This window comes from Thamnophis sirtalis, unplaced genomic scaffold, assembly GCF_051295495.1.
Source record: "Thamnophis sirtalis isolate CommonGarterSnake01/CBP01778 unplaced genomic scaffold, rThaSir2_p1.2 scaffold_2, whole genome shotgun sequence".
NCBI classification, from domain to species: Eukaryota; Metazoa; Chordata; class Lepidosauria; order Squamata; family Natricidae; genus Thamnophis; species Thamnophis sirtalis.
This window is the reverse complement of record NW_028261382.1, coordinates 42,209,771-42,236,472: the sequence shown is the minus strand read 5'-3', so window position 1 is coordinate 42,236,472 and position 26,702 is coordinate 42,209,771. Positions and strand designations below refer to the sequence as shown.

General features: G+C 48.0%; 2 protein-coding genes across 3 annotated transcripts in view; both read right to left on the bottom strand.

Moving 5' to 3' along the window:
* Window positions 1-249: 249 nt before the first annotated feature.
* RUSC1 (RUN and SH3 domain containing 1) lies at window positions 250-22,062 on the bottom strand. The gene is given in 13 exon segments (XM_087705144.1): window positions 250-1,056; window positions 2,336-2,464; window positions 4,394-5,144; window positions 6,463-6,509; window positions 7,196-7,301; window positions 8,679-8,853; window positions 9,637-9,713; window positions 10,876-10,971; window positions 11,931-12,422; window positions 15,277-15,932; window positions 15,934-16,390; window positions 16,393-16,983; window positions 21,982-22,062. Coding segments are annotated over 12 exon segments (3,687 nt in total). The 5' UTR covers window positions 16,925-16,983; window positions 21,982-22,062; the 3' UTR covers window positions 250-887.
* Window positions 22,063-24,665: 2,603 nt separating this feature from the next.
* Window positions 24,666-26,702, bottom strand: part of FDPS (farnesyl diphosphate synthase) — a 17,648-nt gene continuing 15,611 nt past the window's right edge. For both annotated transcript variants that reach the window (XM_087705143.1, XM_087705142.1), the window contains exons 10-11: window positions 26,482-26,616; window positions 24,666-25,617 (exon numbers count right to left, since the gene is read on the bottom strand). In XM_087705143.1, the coding sequence (XP_087561269.1) occupies window positions 25,417-25,617; window positions 26,482-26,616 (336 nt within the window). In that variant the 3' untranslated portion in view covers window positions 24,666-25,416. The remainder of the gene's footprint in view (window positions 25,618-26,481; window positions 26,617-26,702) is intronic.

Below are 26,702 nucleotides of genomic sequence, written 5' to 3'. Positions count from 1 at the left end.
TAAACTTCTCATCTGATTATTCTGATTATTATTGTTATCCATAATCATCATCATCATCAACAGAATAATCAGATGAGAAGCATCCATTGGCTTCCAATGGATAAACTTCTCATCTGATTATTCTGATTATTATTACTATCCATAACAATAATAATAACAATCAGATGAGAAGTTTATCCATTGGAAGCCAATGGATGCTTCTCATCTGATTATTCTGATTATTGTGATTATTATTACTATCCATAATCAGAATAATCAGATGAGAAGCATCCATTATAAGCCAAGATTCTGATTAATAAATATGAAAGGACATTTCCCTCCGGCTTTAGAAGCAGCAGAGGTTGGACCAACCGAAAATATTAAATCATATATGTATATATATATCTATATATTATGTATATATCCATTTCTTTATATGTACACAGATATATGCAATATACACATTACGGGAAATGCTGCCGTTCGGGAGGCTGTGCGGCGGACACGAGTGACGAACAAATCAAAATCAGACATTTCCAGACTTCCAGCTCCTCCCCCCCCCCCTTAGGCCACACTCCAGGTTTCCTGGGATACCCCATCATCCCCGGCCAACTTCCGACGAGGGAGGATGGGCCAGTTCAAAAGTCCCCAGATTTCGAGAAAGCAGAGCTCACAATTTCAGAGGGGAAATTCAGACGTCGGTGTGAAACGAGTGATGGGCTAGGAAGCTTCCTCCGTGATACTTTTAAGTCATTTGCTTTTAGGGGTGTGTTAAAAAAAATCAGTTTGGGGGCAGGGGGTCAGTTCGATCCTCCATCCATGGGGTTCCCTTCTTCCTTCCTTCCTTCCTTCCTTCCTTCCTTCCTTCCTTCCTTCCTTCCGCCTGGCTGACTGGCTTGGAGCGCCATTCACACGATCAGGGAGGTGTAACCCACGGGGACGAGGCCTAGCCGGTCTCCGGAGAGGCATTTCAGCCAATCTTCATCCACCGTCTCCATCACTTGGAGGATGTCCCCTTTGCAAAAGGCCAGGTGTCCAGCGGCATCACCTGCGTGGTCACAGAGCGCCCGCACAGCTCTGGAGAAGAGAAAGGAAGAGAACAGAAGAGAAAGGAAGGAGGAAAGGGGAGAAGAGGAGAGAAAAAAAGAGAAGAGAAGAGAAGAGAAGAGAAAAAAAGAAGAGATGAAGAGAGACAAGAGAGGAGAGGAGAAAAGACGGGAAAGCAGAGGAGAAGAGAAAAGAGACGAGAGGAGAGAAGAGGAAAAGAGAGGAAAAGAGAGAAGAGAGAAGAGGAGATGAGGAAAGAAGAGAAGAGAAAAGAGACGAGAGGAGAGAAGAGGAAAAGAGAGGAAAAGAGAGAAGAGAGAAGAGAAGAGACGAGGAAAGAAGAGAAGAGAAAAGAGACGAGAGGAGAGAAGAGGAAAAGAGAGGAAAAGAGAGAAGAAAGAGAAGAGACGAGGAAAGAAGAGAAGAGAAAAGAGACGAGAGAAGAGGAAAAGAGAGGAAAAGAGAGAAGAGAGAAGAGAAGAGACGAGGAAAGAAGAGAAGAGAAAAGAGACAAGAGAAGAGACGAGAGGAGAGACAAGAGAGGAGAGAGGAGAAGAGAAAAGAGACGAGAGGAGAGAAGAGGAAAAGAGAGGAAAGAAGAGAAGAGAAAAGAGACGAGAAGAGACAAGGAGAGGAGAGACAAGAGAGGAGAGAGGAGAAGAGAGAAGAGAGGAGAGGAGAGAAGAGGAAAAGAGAGGAGAGGAGAAGAGACGGGAAGGGAGAGGAAGAGAGGAGAGAAGAGGAAAAGAGAGAAGAGAGAAGAGAAGAGACGAGGAAAGAAGAGAAGAGAAAAGAGACGAGAAGAGACAAGGAGAGGAGAGATGAGAGAGGAGAGGGGAGAAGAGAAAAGAGAAGAGAAGAGAGAAGAGGAAAAGAGAGGAGAAGACAGAAGAAAAAAGAGAAGAGAGGACAGGAGAGGAAAAGAGAGGAAGGAGAAGAGACGGGAGGGGAGCGGAGAGGAAGAGAGAAGAGGAGAAGAGGAGAGGAGAAGAGACGGTTGAGAAGGAGGGAAGGACGGGCCCAAAGTCACCCAGCACCTTTCGTGATGAAATGGAACCAGAACTCCCCGTCTCCTGGTGATTGGTCACCCAGTTGGCTTTCAGGCCTAAGGCAGGACTAGAACTCCCCGTCTCCTGGTGATTGTTCCAGTCACCCAACTAGCTTCCATGCCTAAGGCAGGACTAGAACTCAGAATGAATCTCAGATGGGTGAAAATAACGTAAGGGTGTGCTTCGAGAAAGGGCCTGGCCGACTGGCTGGCACTCTGGGCTCTGGAGTTTTTATTTCCAATCAGCTAAACCCAACTTACTTGCAGGAATGTAATGGGCCTGGGGGATTCTGTTCCCCTTCCGCCTCCTGCCAGGATTTCTGGGTCGGTGCCCCCTTCCTCGCGAGGCCCAGCGTGTTAACGGTCGGGCAAAGCCATCTCGAGGGGCGCCTGCTGGAGACAGGGACATGGAAGGAAGGAAGGCTCGTTATTAATTGCTAATATGAGTTATTAATTCCTTTCAGAAATTGCCCCACGGATCCAATTTCAAAATTCCCCCATTTGGACAGAGAAAGTTTCTAGTCCTTCGCGAGGCCACCTCCAGACAGGGCAGCCAACCCTTCCCGCGTCACTTTTCAAAGCCAAACTCCTTTTTGCCGGCCCCACGCTTCACCCATTATGCCTCGGAGCTTAAGGTAAAGCTTCCCCTCGCACATGTGTGCCAGTCGTTCCCGACTCTAGGGGGCGCCGCTCATCTCCGTTTCAAAGCCGAAGAGCCAGCGCTGTCCGAAGACGTCTCCGGGGTCATGTGGCCGGCATGACTCATCGCTGAAAGGCGCATGGAACGCTGTTCCCTTCCCACCAAAGGTGGTTCCTATTTTTCTACTTGCATTTTTTACGTGCTTCCGAACGGCTAGATTGGCAGAAGCTGAGACAAGGAACGGGAGCTCGCTCCGTTACGCGGCACGAGGGATTCGAACCGCCCAACTGCCGACCTTTCTGATCAACAAGTTCAGCGTCTTAGCCACTGGGCCATCGTGTCCTCGGAAGCTTATCTGAGTGCAAATGTAGGGTGCTGTTGTTGCCCGGCGCCGGCCCAACGGAGCTGGCAGCAGATTCGGACAGTGAGGAGGTTGGGGAGGAAGATGGGCCAGTCCTGGAGGCTGGGGGAGGCTCGGACGAGAGCTCTCTCTGGCAGTTCTCAGCTGCCTTTGGAGCTAGACAGCAGTGAGGCAGAGGAACAGGTGGAGCCTGTTCCCAGTGTGAGCTGCCAGAAGAAAAGAACAGCTCAGAAATCAGGCTCGACTTGGGAGTAAAGCCACAGGTGGACGGTGAATGGCCCCTCCCAGAGGACATACAAGAGGAGCGAAAGGGGAAGGGGGTTTTGCAGGAAACAATTTGGTCGTTAGATTCGTTTCAGGAGTGTGTAGATCTGTCCGTGAATCTCAGAGACTCTGTGCCCAGAGTCCAGTGGTGGGATTCAGCCGGTTCGCACCTATTCGGGAGAACCGGTTGGTAACTTTCTAAGCAGTTCGGACAACCGGTTGTTGGAAGAAATCTTGTTTTTTCCCACTTTACAGGGCTAATCCTGTAAGGAAGGCAGGAAGGAAACATTCTGGTGTTGTTTCTAGCCTAATCTTTATTGACCTGCTTACAGAAACCGCCTCTCCGGTTAACCCTTATGACATTGCAACGGCTAAGGCGAAGCGCCCATTGACCTGAGTGACATTGACTTGGCCACGCCCACATGATCACATGACCACCGAGCCCCGCCTACCCAGCTGGCCATTAGGGCAGAGAAAACTGGTTGGTAAATTATTTGAATCCCACCACTGCCAGAGTCTTTCTTTGCATAGCACCAAATTGGGAAAACGTGAACCGACGAATGCGCGCCCGACAACAGCGCACCGACAAAACCGGGGCGATAAAACCGCGACGTCGATAGCGCGCCCACAAAGGCGCGCTGACAAAAGAGCACCGACAGAAGTGTGATTAGGGTTAAGGTAACAGTTAGGGTAAGGATTAGGGTAAGGGTTAGGGTTAGGGTTAGGGTTAGAGCGCGCTGTTGGCGCGCTGTTGTCGGCGCGCTTCTGCGGTCATTCATCGGTGTGATTTCGAACTCACGGTTTTCTCACCATGGTTTCGTCGGCGCGCTTTTGTCGGTGAACCCTGGGAAAATATTTCCGTGGCAGCTTTCCAAGCTAGATAAGGTCTGTGGTCATAAATACGCCTTTGAAAGACTGTTTGCCAGGCCTTGGCTGAAGGGGAAGGAGAGGAATTCGCATTCGTTTCATAAAAGGGGTTTTTGTCGGGACCAGGAATCTGCCTCGTGCCTTTTGGGGGAAAACCTAGCTCAGAACAGGCCCCGCCACCACCTACCTGGAGCGGGATAGACTTGAATCCACCTCATTTAAAGTCCCAGGAGAATTGGCTCCAAACAGCCATCCCAGCCACCTTTCCTTCCCATTTCCCGCCTCCGGTTTCTCCTCCTCGCCTTCCAGATAGACTTCTCCTGCCTCAGGGAGATCCATTGCCGGTTTGGGAAGGCTCGCTGCCGCCGAGCCTTCCTCCTTGCCGTCCAGTGATGGTTTTTCGACCCCGGAGTCCTTTCCCCCAAATTTGGGGCGTTCTTCGGCATTGTCACCGGTCTCTCCGGCTGCAGCCCGGCTCTCCTTCACGGCCACCCATAGCTTGGTCCACTTGCTCGGAGGCGGGGAGGTTGGGGTCTCCTCTCGGGCCCAGGCTGGGCTCCCGTTCCCGCGCAGGGCGCTGGCTAGTCGCTCTTTCCATCCCAGAAGTCTTTGGGGGAGAAGCCATTCCTGGAAGGGGCTGGATGGAGCCAAGAATCCCTCTTCCCAAGCGGTGAAAGAAAGCGGGGCTTCGGAGGAATCTGGCGGGGTCAAACGGGGGCTCTCCCAGCGGCCGGCCCCGGGTTTGGGAGACGGGGTGCTTCGCTGGACCGTCGGCCGGACGCTGACGGGGAGGTGGCGGTGTTCGAAGAGCAAGTCCAGTTGGAAAGTGAGGACGGAGAGGGGTTGCAGGAGGAGAAGCAGCTCTTCGGCCCAACGGTGGCAGAACCGCTGGCTGAGGAGGAGGAAGGCGGTGGGCAGGTAGAGTGAGGAGATCAGCTCTGTGTTTGGGGCGGGGGAATAAAAATGGAAAAAAAAAAAAAAAACGGGTCAGAAACGCCAGCGGAGAAGAAGAGCATCTTAAATGAGATCATGAGACGGTTCGGGGCAGGGAGAAGGAAAAGGAGAGAAGAGAGCAAGCAGGTGTTTGAGTTGGAGTCAAGGTGCTAGTCCACTGTGAGGAAGGACCTTGGGAAGGAAGGAAGGAAGGAAGGAAGGAAGGAAGGAAGGAAGGAAGGAAGGAAGGAAGGAAGGAAGGAAGGAAGGAAGGATAATAGAATATTAGAGCTGGAAGGGACCTTGGAGGTCTTCTAATACAACAGGAAGGAAGGAAGGAAGGAAAGAAGGAAAGAAGGAAAGAAGGAAAGAAATTTAGAGAAAGAAGGAAGAAACGAAGGAAAGAAAAAAGAAAAGAAAATTTAGAGAAGGAAGGGAGGCAGAAGGATGGATAATAGAATATTTGAGCTGGAAGGGACCTTGGAGGTCTTCTAATACAACAGGAAGGAAGGAAGGAAGGAAAGAAAAGGAAAGAAGGAAAGAAGGAAAAGAAATTTAGAGAAAGAAGGAAGAAACAAATGAAAGAAAAAAGAAAAGAAAATTTAGAGAAGGAAGGCAGGTGGAAGGATGGATAATAGAATATTAGAGCTGGAAGGGACCTTGGAGGTCTTCTAATACAACAGAGAAGGAAAGAAGGAAAACAAATTTAGAGAAAAGAAATGAAGGAAAGAAAAAAAAGAAAAGGGGAAATTTAGAGAAGGAAGAAAGGCAGGAAGGAAGGAAGGATAATAGAATATTAGAGCTGGAAGGGATCTTGGAGGTCTTCTAATACAACAGGAAGGAAGGGAGGGAGGGAGGGAGGAAGGAAGGAAGGAAGGAAGGAAGGAAAAGAAATTTAGAAAAAGAAAGAAGAAATGAAGGAAAGAAAAAGGAGAGAAAAAGGGAAATTTAGAGAAAGAAGGAAGGAAGGAAGGATGGAAGAAAGGAAGGAAGAAGAGTTGGAAGGGACCTTGGAGGTCTTTTAGTCCAAACTCTGCTCAGAAAGGAGACCCTATCCCATTACAGACAAATGGTCATCCAATCTCTTCTTGAAAACTCCCAGTGATGGAGAAGGAAGGAAAGAAGGAAGGAAGGAAGAAAGAAAGAAAGGAAAAGAAGAATAGCAGAATAACCGAGTTGGAAGGAAGGAAGGGACCCTACCTATACTATTCCAGACAAATGCCAATCCAGTCTCTTCTTAAAAATCTCCTTTAAGGCCATGTCCAGCTAAGCACCCCCCTTTCTGGAAAAAGATGCACACACACACACCCCAATCTGACCTACCTGAGTTCCTTTGCAGCTGCGCGAACCATTCCTCCACTTGCTTCAAACTAAGGAAGAGACATAAGAGGGGAGCATTGAACAATTGGGGGCCAGAATTCCCATCCCTAAAACCAGCTGGCCGTTCAGCGCATCGTGCCTGATTTTTACCATTTTGTTTTTAGCTAAACGGATCTCTTCACTCTTCCAGTTTTGTGCAAATACAATTCTAGCTGCGGTTAATACGTGTCTAATTAAATATGCATTCCCGTTTACAATGGATTTCAAGAACCGTATCGCTTTTGAGGAGAGGCCGCCTGTCAGGCCTGCAGTCCTCTTCCTTTCTGGATCTTTGGCCCGCCACACTCTCTCTTATTTTACTATGCTGTTTCATTCGTGGGGAATTGGGAGAGGGGGAATAGTAAGGAGTAGAATGTGATGTTGTCAACATAAAATTCCTTTCTAGCATTCAAGCTCATCCTTTGTCTCTCTGCACCTCTGCACCTGACCGGAACTGGATGGGTGGAAATGCCAGCGTGGCAGTGGGAAATTGGACCATGTGATGGACTTGTGGGTGTGGGGGGCAAGATCTTGAACTTTCAACTGGGTGGGGGGAAACCGGGAAGCTTTCAGATTTGGGTTTCTCACAGATGTGCCAACATGGCTCTCTTAATAAATTGGAACTTTGAACTTCTAAAAAAATAATAATTAAATCTTTCCCCTCTGCTCTATTCTCCCATCCTGCACCCCGACTCACTTCAGAAGTCCCAGGATAAATGCGTGGAAACGTTGGTGGTTACTCCGGAGTGGGGCCAGCCGGGACACCCGCCAGTATAACGCAGTAAAGGATCTGGTGTGAGGATCTAGGGAGAAAAACCGGATCATATAATCTTTGCAACGCCTTCATTAAAAGGTAAAGGTTCCCCTCGAACACACGTGCTAGTCGTTCCCGGCTCTAGGGGGCGCCGCTCATCTCCGTTTCAAAGCCGAAGAGCCAGCGCTGTCCGAAGACGTCTCCGTGGTCATGTGGCCGGCATGATTCAACGCCAAAGGCGCACGGAACGCTGTTCCCTTCCCACCAAAGGCGGTTCCTATTTTTCCACTTGCATTTTTTACGTGCTTTCGAACTGCTAGGTTGGCAGAAGCTGGGACAAGGAACGGGAGCTCCCTCCGTTACGCGGCGCTGGGGATTCGAACCGCTGAACTGCCGACCTTTCTGATCAAAAAGCTCAGCGTCTTCGCCCCTGAGCCACCGCGTCCCTCATTAGCTTCCATTAAATCTCAGCCGGAAAGGGTATCCTTGGTTGTGAATGAGGGTCTTAATGTCAACCCCAACAAACTCTGGTGTGGCCCCAAAACCATGGGAAAAATTTTTCCCAGAGTCTTAACTTTTTTAAAAAGAAGCAGCACCAGAATTAAAACGACTCCTGTCGAGTTTCTGGGTTTGTCGGCTGGAAAGCTGACAATCCAGGTTCGAGCCCCACACAATGGGGTGAGTCCCATCTTCGCTCCAGCCCCCTGTCTGTTGTGGCACGCCAAATTTGGACAGTGAGAAGGTTGGGGTGGAACCTGGGCCAGTCCTGGAGTCTGGGGAAGGCTCCGTGTCGGAGGCATAGAGGGGGGCCAGGGCCGTCCGACAGTTATCAGCTGCCTTCGGAGTCAGACATCAGTGAGGCAGAAGAACAGCTGGAGCCTGTTCCCAGTGTGCGCATACGCAGAGCTGCCAGATGAAAGGAACAGCTAAAGAACAGGGGTCGACTTGGGAGTGAGGCTACAGGTGGACGGTGAATGGCCTCTCCCAGAGGAAATAAAAGAGGAGCGACAGGGGAGTGGAGTTTGCAGGAGACCATTAGTTCACTTGGTTCGTGACTCTCTCTTTCTCCTTCTCTCTCCCTCGCCCCTCTTTCTCCTTCTCTTTCCCTCCCATCCTCTCCGTCCATCTCTCTCCCCCCCTCTCACTCACACACACACACAAACACAGACCACGTTCCACACGAAACACTTCCAGAGGAAATAAAAGAGGAGAGAAAGGGGAGTGGGCTTTTACAGGAAACAATTCGTTCGTTCATTCATTCGTTCGATTCCTTTCAGGAGTGTGAAGATCTGTCCGTGAATTTGAGAGACTCTGTGCCCAAGTCTTTCCTTGCATTTGGAAAATATTGACATGGCAGCTTTCCAAGATAGATAAGGTCTGTGGTCATAAATACTCCTGTTTCTCTAACTTCCCCATCACCCCCTACCTGGCCTAGCCGAAGCTTCGATGACACTCCACGGAGAACTGGGCCGGTGTCCCGTGATGACGTCCTTCTGAAAGGGCTTCAGGCCGTCACTCACCAGGGCCCGCAAGGCGGGGCAGAGCGTATTGAGGATCAGGTAGCCCACTTCGGGGGTGAGCTGGCTGTCCCCCAGCTGAGCCTGCGCAGGAGAGAACGGACCGTCCCAGCAGGAGAAAACTCGCCCTCCCTTGGCTAATTATCCCAATTAGCGTATCTTAATTAACACACAGTTCCTGCCCAGACAACTTTTTTTTAACCAACGAGGAAAATAATCCTAATTTTTGGCTTCCGGCCAAGCAGAACTGCGAACAACCGAACTGCGAAATGTTGTGCTGTAATACGCACAATTCGGACGTCTCCGAATCTTGGGCCCCGATCAGATTCCGCCTTCGGTTGTGCGTACTGCGAGTCCTTTGACTCACAACGCTCCATTTAGTGACTGTTCGAATTTACAGCGTCAGGGGAAAAAGAGTGACTTTGGGGTGTTTTTCCACACTTACGACCGTCGCAGCTTGGCAAGCGGCTCATATTTATGACGGCCGCAGCGCCCCCCTGTGTGTGTGTGTGTGTGTGTTTGTGTGTGTGACGCGATCGCCTTTTGCGACGAGCAACGGGGAAGGCAGATTTGCTTAACGACCGCGTGGCTCACCTAACCCCCCCCCCTCTCCGCAGGGATCCGCTTAACAACGGTGACCAGAAAAGTTGTAAAATGTGCCCCTCCCCAAAAAAGGATGACTCAGCTGTCTCGCTTAGCGGCAGAAAATTGTTGGGCTCAGTGGCGGCCGTAAGTCAAGGACCCCGCCTGGGATTGTGGAGCTGAATTGCACCACTCTGAGAATGGCATTTGTTTGGCTTGGCCTGCTTCACAGGGTGGTTGTGCGGCCAACAGGGAGGGGGGGAAAGGCCGACGCGCCGAACTGACCTTTTGGACGAGGTTCCTGGCGGTGCTGAAATGAGCCACGATTTTGTCCACGGAAGCACTGACGGCCACCAGCAGCGCTAGAAGGAAAGGGGGGGGGAGGAAGGTGTTGGGGGGAAAGAATCTCAATTCTGGGGGAGTCCTGGGCCCCCAAATTATATGGGTGCATTCTGTGAAGTTAACCCATCTGGGGTATTTGGCTTCAAGAACTGTTGCTCACAGATGCCCCTTTTGCCCATTTAAAGGTTACGTGCTTTTACTAACATATAGAATTATTTCTTTTCTTCTTTCTTTCTTTCTTTCTTTCTTTCTTTCTTTCTTTCTTTCTTTCTTTCTCTCCCCTTCTATCCATCTCTCTCTCCCTCTATCTTTGTCTCTCTACCCATCATATCTTCCTTCCTTTCTACCTTCTTTTCTTCCATCCTTCCATATATCTATCTATCTATCTATCTATCTATCTATCTATCTATCTATCTATCTATCATCTCCTTTCCTTCCTTCCTTCCTTCCTTCCTTCCTTCCTTTTCTTTCTATCTATCTACCTACCTACGTATCATCTCCTTTCCTTCCTTCACCTACCTACCTATGTATCTACCTGTGTATCTATGTATATCTGTCTGTCTGTCTGTCTATCTATCTATCTATCTATCTCTATCTACCTACCTACTTACCTACCCACCTATCATCTGCCTCATTCCTTCCTTCCCTCCCTCCCTCCTTTCTTCCTTCCTTTTCTTTCTATCTACCAACCTACCTACATATCATCTCCCTTCCTTCCTTCCTTCCTTCCCTACCTACCTACCTACCTACCTACCTACCTACCTATGTATCTACCTGTGTATCTATCTACCTGTATCTGTCTGTCTGTCTTATCTATCTATCTATCTATCTATCTATCTATCTATCTATCTATCTATCTATCTATCTATCTATCTATCTACCTACCTACCTACCTACCTACCTACCTACCTACCTACCTACCTACCTACCTATCAATCTATATCTGTCTGTCTATCTATCTATCTATCTATCTATCTATCTATCTATCTATCTATCTATCTATCTAATCTACCTACCTACTTACCTACCCACCTATCATCTTCCTCCTTCCTTCCTTCCTTCTCTCCCTCCCTTCCTTCCTCCCTCCCTCCCTTCCTTCCTTCCTTCTCTTTCTTTCTATCTATCCATCCATCTATCATCTCTTTCCACCCTTCCAATCTACCGACCTACCTACTATCTTACCTTTTTTCTGTTGTCGAAGCTGCGTAGAGACGGCGTCTCCTGCCCTCGCTGGGCATCCTTGGAGTGAGACCCCAGCGAAGGACTGAGAATGCCGAACTAGTAAAACAGAAGAAAAAGAGAGAGAGAGAGAGAGAGAGAAAAGGGGAGAACGTAAGAATTAGCGTGCCTTCATAGGCTGAACGTGCTCCCCTGTGGGCATAATTTATGAATTATTTCATTATTTAACCTCCTCCCCCCCCCTTTTCTTCATCCCAGTATGTGGGGTTTCCCCCCACTTCTCTCCCTGGTGTTCGTTTAAAACTTTGCCAGACCCGTAGAAAGAGCTAGTGTTGGGTTAGATTCGAGGTGCGTCTGCTAATCTCGGGCAGGAATCTCCAAACTTGAGAACTTTAAGACTTATGGACTTCAACTCCCAGAATTCCCCAGCCAGCCAGGAAGTTTGGAGACCCCTGTGGTAGGGTGATCTGGGTGAATTCCAGGTGACTAGCCTAAAAAATATCCGTTTGCAATGCAAGGCCAGACTTGATTTTTTTAAAAAAAATCATAGTTTTCCCAAGCTTGGCAACTTAAAGACAAGTGGACTTCAACTCCCAGAATTCTATTGTCATGTTATGTTAATCCGAATTGGTTTTTTGGGGGATATTCTATTTAATTCTTTTTAACTTTTGTAATATGTTTTTTTTTAATGTTGTACACCGCCCTGAGTCCTTGGGAGAAGGGTGGCATATAAATTCAATAAACCAAACCAAACTATGCTGGTGGGGGGGAGTGGGGGGAATTCTGGGAATTGGAGTCCACACATCTTCAAGTTGTGGGAAAACGCTGATTTAAATATTGCACTACGGGAAGAAACTCCAAAGGCTGGTGCGTTCACCTTGGTGAGTTTTTCCGGCGTCAATTTATTAAATCAGGGAAGGCTATTTCTCGCTGAGACCACCTCCCTCCTCTTGCGCTAAGCCTCCTCTGCTTTTTGGGTCCTTCTCTCCTCCTCCCCCCCCCTCAAAAAGGCAGCACCGATCGCAAAGCGCCATCGAGGAAGAGGGGGAGTGGCTTACGTTGGCGAGGGGCTCCCGACTCCTTGGCGCTCATAGCTTTCCCCCAGGGACCCTTTCCACCCTGCTTTCCCAGGGGGTCTCGGGCTCCAAATGACAGCTCGGGCACCTGGTGGGTGGGGAAAGCTAAGACGGGGAAGGATTTGCTGGAGGGGAAGAAAGGAGAGAACAGGACAGCCAGATCAGGGCTGCTGAGGAAGGGGAGCAGGCTTCGAGCTGGTGGGGAATACGCCCCGATGGGCGAGAGACGGACGGGGAGGTCTGGAGACACTGCGTCGAAAAGCGGTCCCTGCCGGGTTGCCAATAAGCAAACGTCTTCGCACGAAAGAGTCTTCAGCCTTGGGCAAAAGGCCGCCACGGACGGGTCAGGGGGCAGCTGAGCCGCGTTCTCAAAGCTGGGAGGGTGGGAAAGGGGAGAAGAGGGTCCAGCAGCCTGCCCCCTTGCTGGGGGGAAGGGGACGAGGAGACCCCGCGGCCGAGGGAGGATCTGGTGAGCTGCAGGCGGCGGGAACGAAGGACGAGAAATGCAGAAGACGCCAAGTCAGAGTCCCGAAAAATAGGAGCCGGGGGGTTTTAGACATGAACCAGACGGATGGAGAGTTTTAGGGTGGCAGAAAGAAATATTGGGGAGCCAGTAGGAGAACATGAGGATGGCGCAGAGAAAAATAAAAGGGGAGGGGGAATAGAAGCGGGAAAGGGATCCGAAAGCAGGGTGCAGGTTGCGGAGACAGGAGAGAGGGAAGGAAGAGAGAATATGACGAGAAAAAAAAAACGTTAATTCTGGACACCACAATAAAACAGACATATCATTGGGTGGGGGGGAGGCACAGCCCACCCACCCACAAAGCCAGTAACTTCACCCTCCCTATTTGGAAGCCTGGAATTTGGATTCCAATCCAGGGGCGAAGTCTACTTACCTTTGCTAAAGGTTCGGTAGCAATGTGGGCACACCTGCCACCTCTGCGCATGCGCAGGATTTCCCGCGCATGCACAGAGTGTCAGAAACGCACGTGATGACGTCTGGGCGGGTGGGCGCCTGCAAAGGTAGGCGAACAGCGAGGCGGGGGGGGGGGGAGAGGGAATCCGTAGTGCCACACGATTTAGATTAGCTGGATCTAAATCGCACGTCACAGCTGATCGTCTGATCATTTGTTTTGCTACCGGTTCGGGCGAACCTGTAGCATTTTTTACTAGCGGTTCGGACGAACCGTTCCGAACTAATAGCATTTCAGCCCTGCTATAATCTCCTTCATCCTTGGCTGGGTGACAGCTTCCTTGTTACTCTCTGCAGCTCAAAGCCTACAAGGTAGAAATTGAGAGGGGGGGGAAGGATCCCTGCAGGAATATAAAGCCCCCTCCCATGCAAAAACAGGACGCTGCACTCTGCTTCCCCCCCCCAACTCCCTGCATCGTCACACCACACTAGGAATTCCCGAGAGCCAAGCCACAATTAAACCTTGATTGTAAACCTCAGTTACCCTCCTTCCTTTCTGCTGACGAAGGAAGCTAAATTCAGATTACCTTTTTTTTTTTTTTGAAGTGGGGGGTGACCTCTTGACCTTTCGGCCAACAGCCCCCACCACCACCACCTCCGGCTCTTTAAACAAAAGCAGGAAGCAAGTTTGCAAACATTCCCGATTGTTTGCTCGAAAGGTGAAGGTGGAAACGTTCGGAACGAAAGAGAAAGTGGTTCCGGGAGAAGCAACCGAAAATTTAATCGACTCGCAGGGAGGATGGGAGGAGCATTCAGGAAAGAAAATGAAAAAAACAAAACAAAACAAGGAAGCAAAAATCCTCGGGAAGCTTCCTGTTTTTTTAATTATATTACGAATTATAATTATTGTCTTACTAATATAATTGCAAAGTGGTTAACCAGGCTGGATGGGGACATTTTGATCCTCCCTTATCTAAGCCTTCATAGCGTTATAATTATTGCCTTATTATTGATTAAAGGTAATGGTTCCCTTCACACATCTGTGCCAGTCGTTCCCGACTCTAGCGGGCGCTGCTCATCCCCGTTTCAAAGCCGAAGAGCCAGCGCTGTCCGAAGACGCCTCCGGGGTCATGTGGCCGGCATGACTCAACGCCGAAAGGCGCACGGAACGCTGTTCCCTTCCCACCAAAGGTGGCTCCTATTTTTCTACTTGCATTTTTTACTTGCTTTCGAACGGCTAGGTTGGCAGAAGCTGGGACAAGTCACGGGGAGCTCACTCTGTTAGGCGGCGCTGGGGATTCGAACTGCCAACCTTTCTAAATGACAAGCTCAGGGTCTTCGCCACTGAGCCGCCGCGTCCCTACTATTGATTTTATTATTTACTTACTATTGATCCCTACTCTTATTGATAGCAATAGCAATAGCAATAGCAGTTAGACTTATATACCGCTTCATAGGGCTTTCAGCCCCCTCTAAGCGGTTTACAGAGTCGGCCTATTGCCCCCAACAACAATCCGGGTCCTCATTTTACCCACCTCGGAAGGATGGAAGGCTGAGTCAACCCTGAGCCGGTGAGATTTGAACAGCCGAACTGCAGAACTGCAGTCAGCTGAAATAGCCTGCAGTGCTGCATTTAACCACTGCGCCACCTCGGCACACTGATTAGTGTTGATAAAATGAGATTGGACAGGATTAGAGTTTAGGGACTAGAAACCTTATTATCCTTATCGCGGATGTTAAATGGCTGTGTGCCGATGTGAGAAAGGGAAAATTTGCTCCGCTTCTTGTATTCTAAGCCTCCTGCGGTGCAAGGATGCCTTTCAGGTGGCCGTTCAAATCTCCTTCTGTTTACAGGGAGTCCTCGACTTAACGACAGTTTACTTAGGGACCGAAGTTACAACGGCACTGGGGAAAAAAGCGACTTGCAACTGTTTTTCACACTTACGACTGTTGCAAGTAAAGTCCGCGGGGAAGCCCCATTCACCGAACCAGCGTGTGACTGATTTAAGAACTGCAGGGATTCCCTTCAATAACTGTGGCAAGCAAGGTCGTAAATTGAAGCAAAACTCCTCTTAACAGTGGTCTCGTTTTGCAATGGAAAGTTTGGTCTCGATTGTGGTCATAAGTCGCGGACTACCTGCCTAGAGCTGTGTCTATTGAGATCAGAATCCTTGCTTATTATCATCCTCGTTTAACGATGTCATAATCCTTTGCAGGGTGTAGTCTGGGCAACTGAATGAATCTAGCAGAGTGTTTTACTGGCCCATTGCCTTTCTTGTTGCCAATGAGGAGTTTTGTTCAGCAGAATTATTCTCATCGTGCCTCTACCTAGGATCCAACTCACAACCTCCTGATCCTAATCATTTCATCTATTGAGCGACGGTCTGTCAGTCAAGAAAAGGAGCAGCATCTTACCCTTAGGGACCTTCCTGTCCGCCGCCTCTGCCTTCCCGCAGACGTCAAGATCCCACCTCTCCTGAGGTTGAGTCTCCAAGGGTCTCCCAAGCTGTTTCGGCTTGACTCCTATATCTTCTCCATCGTCAGAACCTCCTTCCACAATCGGCTGTAGCCCCGGACGGGACCTCTTCATCCGGGGTGGGATTTCCTTCGCCCCCCACAAGTGTCCATTGGCCCCCGGTTCCGAGTCGCTCATTTCTTGCCCGGCGCGACCGTCGGGGACTCCTTGAGCAGGATGCCCCCGGTGATGGCTCGGGTTGCCCGCCTTGGTGGCCAGTTGGCTGCTCTGCTTCCGATGACGGAGGTCCTTGAAGGTGATGATCCCTCGTTGGACACCGAGGGGAGGAGGAGGAGAAGGCTCCTTGGGCGGACAAGTGGGCGGCTTGGTGGTCTCCTGTCCGGCTCCCCAGGAGAGTTCGTGAGACGGAGGCATCTCTGTGTCAGGAGAAAAGATGATCAGCCAATCACTTTGGTCCTTCTTGGTGTGGAGAACGGGCGGCGCGGACGCCATCTTCTTCCTCTTCTGAGCCAACTCATGGAAGGAGGTGATGACCTTCTTAGATGTTTCTCCTTGTGGCTCGCCGCGGTGGAACGGGTGCTCCACAGCTTCAGGAGGGACCACTTTCTGGAGTGAGCTTCCCCTCTTCGCTTCTTCTCAACCCCTGAAGACCCCTCTTGGTCCGAGGGGGGATCGGAGGAGGCACGCCTCCAAAACGAGACCTCGCCGGCGGGGCTCGGTTGGAGTTGATGTCCACTTGGACCAAGGCGACGCTGTTGTACTTGACCTCGCGAGCAGGGAGCGCGTTGCAGTTGGAATCTACTTCCGCCCCACGAGGGGGCACCACCGGCACTGCGGGAGGTGCCCTGCAGGGGCGGACGGGGGGCAGAACAAGAGGAGGAACTTTGATGGACCCAACCTGAGATGATCCAACTAGGACTTCCGGACAAGGAGGAGAGCTGTCAAAGGAAGATTCTGGTGAGCTGCTGCTGTACAAACTATCTGGACTATCCCAGATATGGACCTCAGGATGTCCAACTCGGGGGACATTAAGGTTGGACCTCTCTCTTGGGGGTGGACCAGAATGTTTTGCGTGTCCTCCAAGGGGACAATATTCGGTTGGCTTTCTGGACTCCGGGCCTCTTCAGCAGGGAAGGGCTTGCAGTAGACCGAGACGGGAGACTCATCCAAGCTGAGATCCGAGCAGCTGCTGATGGATGAAGAAGTTGGGTCTGAAGGAGATGCCTCCTCGTCCTCGTCCTCCTCTTCTTCTTCCTCCACTTCTTCTTCATGGTTGACCGTTGGGCAGTTGGCCAAGGAAGATGGAGACTGGAGGCCCTGCTTGACCTCAGATGATACCGGGTGAGCCTCACAACACCGGCAAGTCAACAATGGGTTGTTGGAGTTGGCGTCCACCAGGCTGGGGATCAGGTGACCGCCATGTTCCTCACATTGGTGGCAGTCCACTTGCTCCTTGGACGGGCCCAAGGTGTTGGCCTCCTCCTCCTCTTGAAGTTCTGGGCGCCTGGAGAGGTGGAGGCCCAAGGAGATGTGTTGTAGGTGGACGTGGTTTAAGTTGCAGATCAAGCTTTTTTTGGGAGACTGCATGGCTCCTGGGCAGGTGGAGAGAGGAAGAGGCGTGGAAAGCAAGAGCCCGTCTGTTGTCTCTGGAAAGGAAGATGGGAGAAGAGAAAGGTAAGAAAAACAGGTGGGGAGAATGGACATCACTGCTTGGTCTACTTCCCCCCCTCTCGCTATCTCAACCTCAACAACTTTAAGGTAGGTGGACGTCAAGTCTCAGGATGCTATCCCTCCCTCCCTCCCTCCGTTCCTTTTTCATCTGTTTATCTATTCTTTCCTTCCTTCTATCCTTCCTTCCATCTCCATGTATCTACCATCCTGCCTTTCATCTCCATCTGTATCTGTTCCTTCCTTCCAACTCATCTCCATCAGTTCTCTGTTCCTTCATTCCTTCCCAGTTCCTCTCCTTTTCTTTCCTTCCTCACCAATTCCTCTCTTCTTCTTCCTTCTTTCCTTCTCAGTTCCTCTCCTTTCCTTCCTTACCAATTCCTCTCTTCTTCCTTCCTTCCTTCCTTCCTTCTCAGTTCCTCTCCTTTCCTTCCTTACCAATTCCTCTCTTCTTCCTTCCTTCTTCCTTCCTTCCTTCCTTCTCAGTTTCTCTCCTTTCCTTCCTTAGCAATTCCCCTCTTCTTCCTTCCTTCCTTCCTTCCTTTCTTCCTTCCTTCTCAGTTTCTCTCCTTCCTTTCCTTACCAATTCCTCTCTTCTTCCTTCCTTCTTTCCTTCTCAGTTTCTCTCCTTTCCTTCCTTAGCAATTCCCCTCTTCCTTCTTCCTTCCTTCCTTCCTTCCTTCCTTCCTTCCTTCCTTCTCAGTTCCTCTCCTTTCCTTCCGTACCAATTCCTCTCTTCTTCCTTCCTTCTTTCCTTCTCAGTTTCTCTCCTTTCCTTCCTTAGCAATTCCCCTCTTCCTTCTTCCTTCCTTCCTTCCTTCCTTCCTTCCTTCCTTCCTTCCTTCCTTCCTTCCTTCCTTCCTTCTCAGTTCCTCTCCTTTCCTTCCTTACCAATTCCTCTCTTCTTTCTTCCTTCCTTCCTTCCTTCTCAGTTCTCTCCTTTCCTTCCTTAGCAATTCCTCTCTTCTTCCTTCCTTCCTTCCTTCCTTCCTTCTCAGTTCCTCTCCTTCCTTTCCTTACCAATTCCTCTCTTCTTCCTTCCTTCCTTCCTTCCTTCCTTCCTTCCTTCCCTCCCTCCCTCCCTCCCTCCCATGAGCTCATTCCATTAACACAACCCCTCCCCAACACCCATTTGCAACTAAAATATCGGCAGATGCAATCGGTGTGTTGGGCAGAGCCAGTGCGCTAAGCGGTTCCTCTTCTATTATTCATCAGCCTGAGATATATATATATATAGGAGGAAGCTCACTGCTTCCATTCTCTGTCCTTCGGCTCATCACAAGAGACCATCCAGACAGAAAGCCAATATTGCCTTTTGTTACATTTGTGTTGTATTTGTGCTGATAAATAAATAAAGGGAGACTAGTATAGATCTATTTCAAGCTATTTAGCTCTCATCAGCTAGCCAAACCCTTACTGGGATTCGAACCTGGGCTGTATTACATGTTAGGCATGTGTGGCCTAGTGGTTAACACATCTACCTAACATGTAATACAACCCAGGTTCTAATCCCAGTAAGGGCATGGCTAGCTGATGAGAGCTAAATAGCTTGAAATAGATCTATACTAGTCTCCCTTTATTTATTTATCAGCACAAATACAACATACACACACACACACACACACACACACACATATTTCCAAGCTATTTCCACACTCGGCTCGTTCACCGTTTCCTTTCCAAAGCTCTTCTTCCCCCCACCCACCCCCGCCCCCAATGCATCACAAACACCAGGAGGATAACCGCCTGCAAAAGCATTGTACAGAGTCCCCCCCCCCTCTTTGGAGAGCCCTGAGCGCCCATCCTCCAGGTAGACTGCTCTTGGCTGGGGAGGCTCTGCTCCTCGCCCAAAGCTAACGGATCGACGCTAAAGGAGATTTACAAGCCCGCTAAGACGGAGCCTGCTTTGTCTGTTTCAAGTGCGCAGATTGGGGTGGGGGGGTGGGGGTGGGGTGGGGACAGGCTGTTCTTTGCCGTGTCTTGTTCAACCTTCACCGATTCAAGGAGAGAAACCGGGGTTCTCTTGGCAACAAGGATGCCGGGTGCAGACCCCTCCCCTCTCCATACTTGAGAGACCGCCTTCTGCCAATTACATCCCTGCGACCGATAAGATCCCATAGATTAGGCCTCCTCCGTATTCCATCGGCCAGCCAGTGTCGGCTGGCAACTACAAGGAGGAGGGCCTTCTCAGCAGTAGCCCCGGCCCTTTGGAACGAGCTCCCCGTGGAGATTCGTACCCTCTCCACCGTCCAGGCCTTCCGCATAGCCTTGAAGAACTGGCTCGCCCGTCAGGCCTGGGGACAATGATAGTTACCCCTCCCGAATGATGAATGTATGTTGCTTACTATTTTATTATATGTTTCTGTCTTAATGTCTGTATTCCCCCTTCCCGGTTTTGTGTGAGCCGCCCTGAGTCCCCTCAGGGAAAAGGGCGGCCTACAAATACTAATAAAATTCTAAATTCTAAATTCTAAAATTCTCCAGCCCCCCCCCCCCCAGCTCCCTTCCCTGTCTACAGATATCTATCCTTCCCTTCCTTCCCTTCCCTTCTTCTCCCCTTCCCTTCCTTCCCCTTTCCTTTCTTTTTCTATCTTTCCCTTCCCTCCTTCCCTCCTATCTCTGTTTATCTATTTCTCTCTCTCTTTCTACATCCTTCTATCTATCTGTCCATCTATCTTCTCTTCCATTCCCTTCCCTTCTCTTTCCTTCCCTCCCTCCCTTCCTATCTCTGTCTGTCTGTCTGTCTGTCTGTCTCTATCTATCCATCCATATCTATCTATCTATCTATCTATCTATCTATCTATCTATCTATCTATCTATCTATCTATCTATCTATCTATCTATCTATCGTCCTACAGGATTGGGTGGCATATAAATATATTTAAAGTATCTATCTATCTATTTATCATCCATTATATCTTCCTTCCTTATCCATCCATCCATCCATCCATCTATCCATCCATCCATCCATCCATCTATCCATCTATGTATCTATCATATATCTAATCATCTCCATTATAACTTATTTCCTTCCTTCCTTTCTTTCTTTCTTATCCATCCATCCATCCATCCATCCATCTATCTATCTATCCATCTATCTATCTATATCATCTATCTATTTAATGATCTCCATTATATCTTCCTTCCTTTCCCATCCATCATCCATTCATCCATCCATCTATCTATCATCTATCATCTATCATCTAGCTATCTAATCATCTCCATTACATCTTCCTTCCTTCCTTCCTTCCTTCCTTCCTTCCTTCCTTCCTTCCTTCCTTCCTTTCCCATCCATCATCCATCCATCCATCCATCCATCCATCTCAAAACCAACAATCGAGAAGGGGAAAACATTATCTGCAATTATTGCCCAAACCCTTTGCACGCTAAAAATAATAACAACAACAATAATAATAATTTTGAGATCCATTCTCGCTCCGCTCTGGCGTTTGGCCACATCGGATAGTAGCTACTTTGCAAATCTGCTTCCTTTGCAAACAGGGAGTGGGGAAAAAAACCCTCTGATGTTGTTTTCCTTCTGTTTCGATATTTCTGCCCTGCAGGTATTCCACAGAGGTATAAACCGAATTCCCTTTTTATTGGGGGGGGGGGTGGTTTGGCTAAACACTGCCCCCACCCCGAGGTTCCAGCAAAATCACCATAAATGGTTAGAAAAACAACTCCTTCCAGATCCCTTGGTGGTTGGTAGAGCAGAAAGGAAGATAAAACAACATTTTCAACCCTCAACAGACCAGAATATTAGAATCAAATCCGAATCGCTGACGGTTGTGTGAGTATGCCTTTGCTTGTATCCAAGAATATCAGCTTCCACAGACTAAATCTTGCTCCAGCCAATGATGCAATGGCCACACAACTATGGAAAACACCCCCCCCCCAACTTTAAATTTTAATTCCACCCCCTAGAAAGGCCCTCTGAACAAGCTCAGAGAACCTTCCTACATTGGATTTAATGCTACGGTACTAAATATTTGATGGATAGTTTTCTCTCTCTCTCTCTCTCTCTCTCCCTCCCTCTCTCTCTCTCTCTCTCCCTCCCTCCCTCCCTCTCCCTCCCTCCCTCCCTCCCTCCCTCCCTCCCTCTCTCTCTCTCTCAAATCTCAGTTCCTCGCTTTAATATTGGGGTTCAGCTCTGCTTTTAGCCTGGGGAGGGGGCTGCTGAGCACATGGGGGAGGGAGGAAAACTAGCATTCAAAACCCAGATCTGGGACTTGTGACCACTAGGTTGCCCAGCTCGAAAAGCAGGAAAGACACCCCCCCCACCGCACCCCACCATGGGAAGGGACCGGCTCAAATAATTTTAACCAGATTTGGGGGTGGGGGTGGGGGGCTGCTGGTTGCTTTTCTGCAGGCAGCCACTGCAGAGAGATGACATGGCAGGCAGGATTCCAACTGGTGAAGAAGAAGGGTGACCCCTCCCTTCCCGCTCCTGTGTCGTCCCCCCCCCCAAATATGGCATAGAAGATCTGGGGACACCAATTCCTGATTTTGGGATTGCCTCTTGGAAAAGTGGGGAGGGGGAGAGAAGGAAAAAAGTGGGGGGGGGAGCAGGGGAAGGTCTTTGGGGTGTGTCCGGAGTCCGAATGGCGACAGCTTTGCATCCTCAAACACCCCCACCCACCCACCCACCCATTTCCTCCTCCCTGCAAACAAACAGTGGATGGAGGGAGAAGAAGGCGCGGGGGGGGGGGGAAGCAGTGCAGAGGTGCACACATCTGGGGCAAGGATGCACATTTAAAAAAAAGAATAAGGAAGCAGGTGGGACATACCTGAAGGATGCTAAGAGAGAGGGGGGGCCTGGGGGGGAGCTGGTTTATTTCTTGGTCCTGTCACTCATCCATCTCTCCATCCATCCATGACTTGGTGCATTTCCAAACACAAAGCCAGACTGGGTGGGTGGGGTGGAGGTGAGGAGGGGGCTGCAGCTGCTGCTGGGTGTCGGCTTCAAGGACACTCACCTGCCTCTGTCTGTCTGTCTGTCTGCCCGCCTGTCCTTCCCTGATCTCTGCTGCAGGGTTGGGTTCAACCCAGCCCTGCCCAGCCCGTGCCAGCAGCTTTCCACACCGGCTGAGCTCACCCCAGCGAAGCAGAGGAGGAGGAGGAGGAGCCAAAGACAGCTCCCATTGCAATTTCTCTGCCCCCCCCCCGCACCTCACTTATTTAACGCTTGCTGTGCTGGAACTAAATGTGTCTCCAGGAAAGAGACGCCAAAGGGAACCCCAGAAGGTCATCCAGCTCAACCTCCCATTGGAATGGAGCCGAAGTTGAACACACACACACAAACACACACCACACAGATAATTTAGATAGATGGATGGATGGATGGATGGATGGATGGATGGATGGATGGATGATGAAAATAGATTTGATACATATAGATGAAAATAGATTAGATGGATAGAGAGAGAGAGAGAGAGAGATAATGAAAATAGATTTGATACATATAGATGAAAATAGATTAGATGGATAGAGAGAGAGAGAGAGAGATAATGAAAATAGATTTGATACATATAGATGAAAATAGATTAGATTGATAGATAGATAGACAGACAGACAGATAGATTAGATAGATGGATGGATGGATAATGAAAATAGATTTGATACATATAGATGAAAATAGATTAGATAGATAGATAGATAGATAGATAGATAGATAGATAGATAGATAGATAGATAGATTAGATAGACAGACATATAGATTAGACAGACAGACAGACAAAGATAGATAGATAGATATAGATAGATAGATATAGATAGATAGATAGATAGATAGATAGATAGATAGATATAGATAAAATGGATAATCTTATCCATCTATCTGTAATCTATCCACAATAGATAGATATAGAGATTATAGATGATGATGATGATGATAGATAAGATAGATAGATAGATGATAGATAGATAGATAGATAGATAGATAGATAGATAGATAGATAGATAGATAGATAGATAGATAGATAGATAATGAAACTGGATTAGATAGATAAATGAATGGATGGATTTTGGCCTTAATGGCATTTGTGCAGATAGCTTGTTCTTGCGCAGCCAGGATTAGTGACTCTGTTTCTTTCTTTAATGTACCTGTTGTTAACCATAACCAAGTTTGTTCACTGTCCACTTTATCTTTTATTTTTTCCAGAAATTGGCCATGCAGTGCTTTGTTCTGATTATTGTTGTTGTTGTTGTTGTTGATTTAATTTTCAATTCGATTCAGTCTGATACTGGTAAAAACTTAACAGTTCATGTCTTAACCAATGGCCCAAGAGCTTAGTTAGTATCATTATTATTATTGTATCTCTTTTATTCATTAAACATGAAACTCCGCCAACTGAACATTGAGAAATGCACCACAAATACCAGTGACTGGTGCTAATGGTTGATACGGGTTGCTTCCAGCGTCCTAGGTATCAACCAAGGACCTTCTTAAAATATAAGATTATTATAATATTATCTCTATTATTATTATACTTTATTCATTAAACATGAAACTCAGCCAACTGAACATTCAGAAACGCATCACAAATACCATTGACTGGTGCTAATGGTTGATACAGATTGCAGTGTCCTGGGTATGAACCAAGGAGTTTCTTAAAATATAAGATTATTATTATATTATCACTATTATTATACTTTATTCATTAAGCATGAAACTCAGCCAACTGAACATTCAGAAATGCATCACAAATACCAGTGACTGTTGTTAATGGTTGATACAGTTTGCTGCCAGCGTCCTGGGTATCAACCAAGGACCTTCTTAAAATATAAGATGTTCCCAGTAGTGCAGTTTTTTGCAGTTCCACTGGTGTTATTGCAGGAATTTGCAATTTGTGGATGTATCTTATAAAATTCTTGGACATGGTGCCAAGTGACAATGGGCATCGCTTTTTACATGTTTCATCCATCGCCGTCTAGATAATTATTATCATTATTATTAATAATTATCTCTTATTCGTTAAACATGAAACTCAAGTCAACTGAACATTTAAAAAATGTATCCCAAATATTGACTGATGGTTGATGCAGGTTGCCATTACCACATAATTGTCATTATATGATTGCTGTTGTTATTATTATTGGTGCTTTATTCTTATGTTCACTTAACAAACTGCATGACTCGCTTAACAACTTGACCACTGTGGCAAACAAAAGTGATAAAATCAGACAGCACTCAAGAACTGCCTTGCTTAGCCATGGAGACTCCGGTCCCAGCTGCTGGCGTTAAGATGAGGATTATTTTCAACTCCGTTCCCTGACATGGTTTGAACAGAAAAGGAAGGAAGGAGAGGAGGAGGAGAAGAAGGAGAAGAAGACACTTTTGAGCAAGAAGAAGACACTTCTTAGCAAGGAGGAGGAGGAGGAGGTGGAGAAGAAGAAGAAGAAGAAGAAGAAGAAGAAGAAGAAGAAGAAGAAGAAGAAGGAAGAAGGAAGAAGGAAGAAGGAAGAAGGAAGAAGGAAGAAGGAAGAAGAAAGAAGAAAGAAGAAAGAAGAAAGAAGAAAGAAGAAAGAAGAAAGAAGAAAGAAGAAAGAAGAAAGAAGAAAGAAGAAGAAAGAAAAGAAGAAAGAAGAAAGAAGAAAGAAGAAGAAAGGAGGAGGAGGAGGAGGAGACCTTCCCTCGGTTGTCTCTTTTCAACACACAAAATCCATTTGGAAAATAATTTATTATTGGTGGTACAGAGTCTTCCAACCGACCCCTTAAGACACCGCCAGCGTCGAAGACCAGTAACGTCCAAGCAGCAATTCGTCTGTTCCCTAAACAGACTACAATGCCAATCACCCCCAGCCGTCGACCCTTGGGGGCAAGGATTCACAGCCCCCTGGGAGGCTCGGGATGAAGAAAATGGGAAAAAGCAGCATACATCATCTTTTAATAATGACCTTTACAGGGTAGAATGTGGACAACTGAATGGAGTTCAGTGCTTACTGGCCAGATGCCCTTCTTGTTGCCAGAGTGGTGTTTTTTTCAGCAGATATATTCTCAGTGTGAACAGAGAAATATCTTCTTTCTTTCTCTCTCTCTCTCTCTCCTCCCTCCCTCTCCTTCTCCCTCCTTCTCCCTCTCTCTCTCTCTCTCCCTCCCTCCCCCCCTCCTCTCTCCCCCCCCCTCTCTCTCTCACACACACACACACAAAAGCAGCCTGTATCCCTTAGATAAATCCCTGGATTTATCCTCTGCCGAGGAAAAAAAAAGTGGAATTTATCCGCCTTCCTTAAATAAGGCCCCCTATCGAAAGAAAATAAAAACAAAAATCCCATGGAGGGGGTAGGTAACACAAGGAAAGTATTCCTCCCTTTTTCCTCTTTCTGAATTAGCCCGCAAACCGTTTTAAAGAAATTCCGCTTTTATCTCAAGTCCCAGCTAGAAATAAAATCCGGATTCCTTGGGCAGAAATTTATTTCTGCCTTTTGTAGATTTTGTCGGCCAAATCCAGGAAAATCCGGGCCGGCAAACGGACGGCGTGTTGATCGATTAAAGCCACGATCTTTTGGTAGCTGTTTTCTTCGTAGCTTTGATAAACGGCTTTTAAATCCTGTTCTTCGTAAAGAGCCTTCACGCGGTTAATCTTCTCCGGATCTTTTTTACCGTAGTTCTCCTACGGGATTCCAAAAAAAATAAAATAAAATAAAAAGTGGACGGTTTAAGCGTTAATTCTTCCAACTTCCCTCTCTCTCTCCCTTGGCAGGACCCAACTTAAGAAACTATCCCCCTTTTTTTTTGAATTTGCACGATTCCAGCTCTTAAGAAATGGTTCGTTTTTTTTAAACAACGTGCTATGGAAATAGTCCTCGGTTTACAACGCTTCGTTTAGCGACCGTTCGAAGTTACAATGGCACTGAAAAAACCCTATTTAAGACTGTTTTCCACACTTAATGACCGTTGCACTATCTAAATTCTGTGTGATCTAAATTCGGATGCTTGGCAATTTGACTCATACTTATGACGGTTGCAAGGTTCCGGGGGTGGTGGTCATGTGTTCCCCTTTTGCGACCTCCTGACGAGCCAGGAGTCATTGGGGAAGCCAGATTCACATAACAACTGTGTTTGTAATTTAAATGCGGTGATTCACTTAACGACCGAGACAAGGTCATACAATGGGCCGAAACTCACTTCAACCCTGTTCCTAACTTGACAACTGCAGTGATTCACTTAACAACCGAGGCAAGGAAGGTCGCACAATGGGACGAAACTCCCTTCGACCCGGTTCCTAACTTAACAAGTGCCGCGATTCACTTAACGACTGCAGCAAGAAGGGTTGTAAAACGGGACAAAGCTCACGTAAGCAAGGTCCTCGCTTAGCGACGGGAATTTGGGGCTGGATTGTGGTCGTACGCTAAGGAGTTAACTAGAAGGGGGAATGTGCGAATCTCCAGAGAATGAGGAGTACGAACTCCTGTATCTCGGATGCCTTCAGTAGCTGTTGGAAAACTTGGCTTGTGGTTCAACTAACCAGGTTTACCTCCAAAATCTTTCTCTGCTCCCGAGATGCTTGTTTGAGACTCTGCACCACCAACCAGCTGCATTTGTTATCCTGAATATCCGTCCCTATTTTCCCCGTCACTTGGGGGTCGCCAAAATTGTCGAGGAAGTCGTCCTGCAGGGAGAAATGTCATTTTATCAAAATCTCTGGAATTCCTTTTCATCATCCAGGAGGGAGACTTAAAATGTAGTTCATGTCTA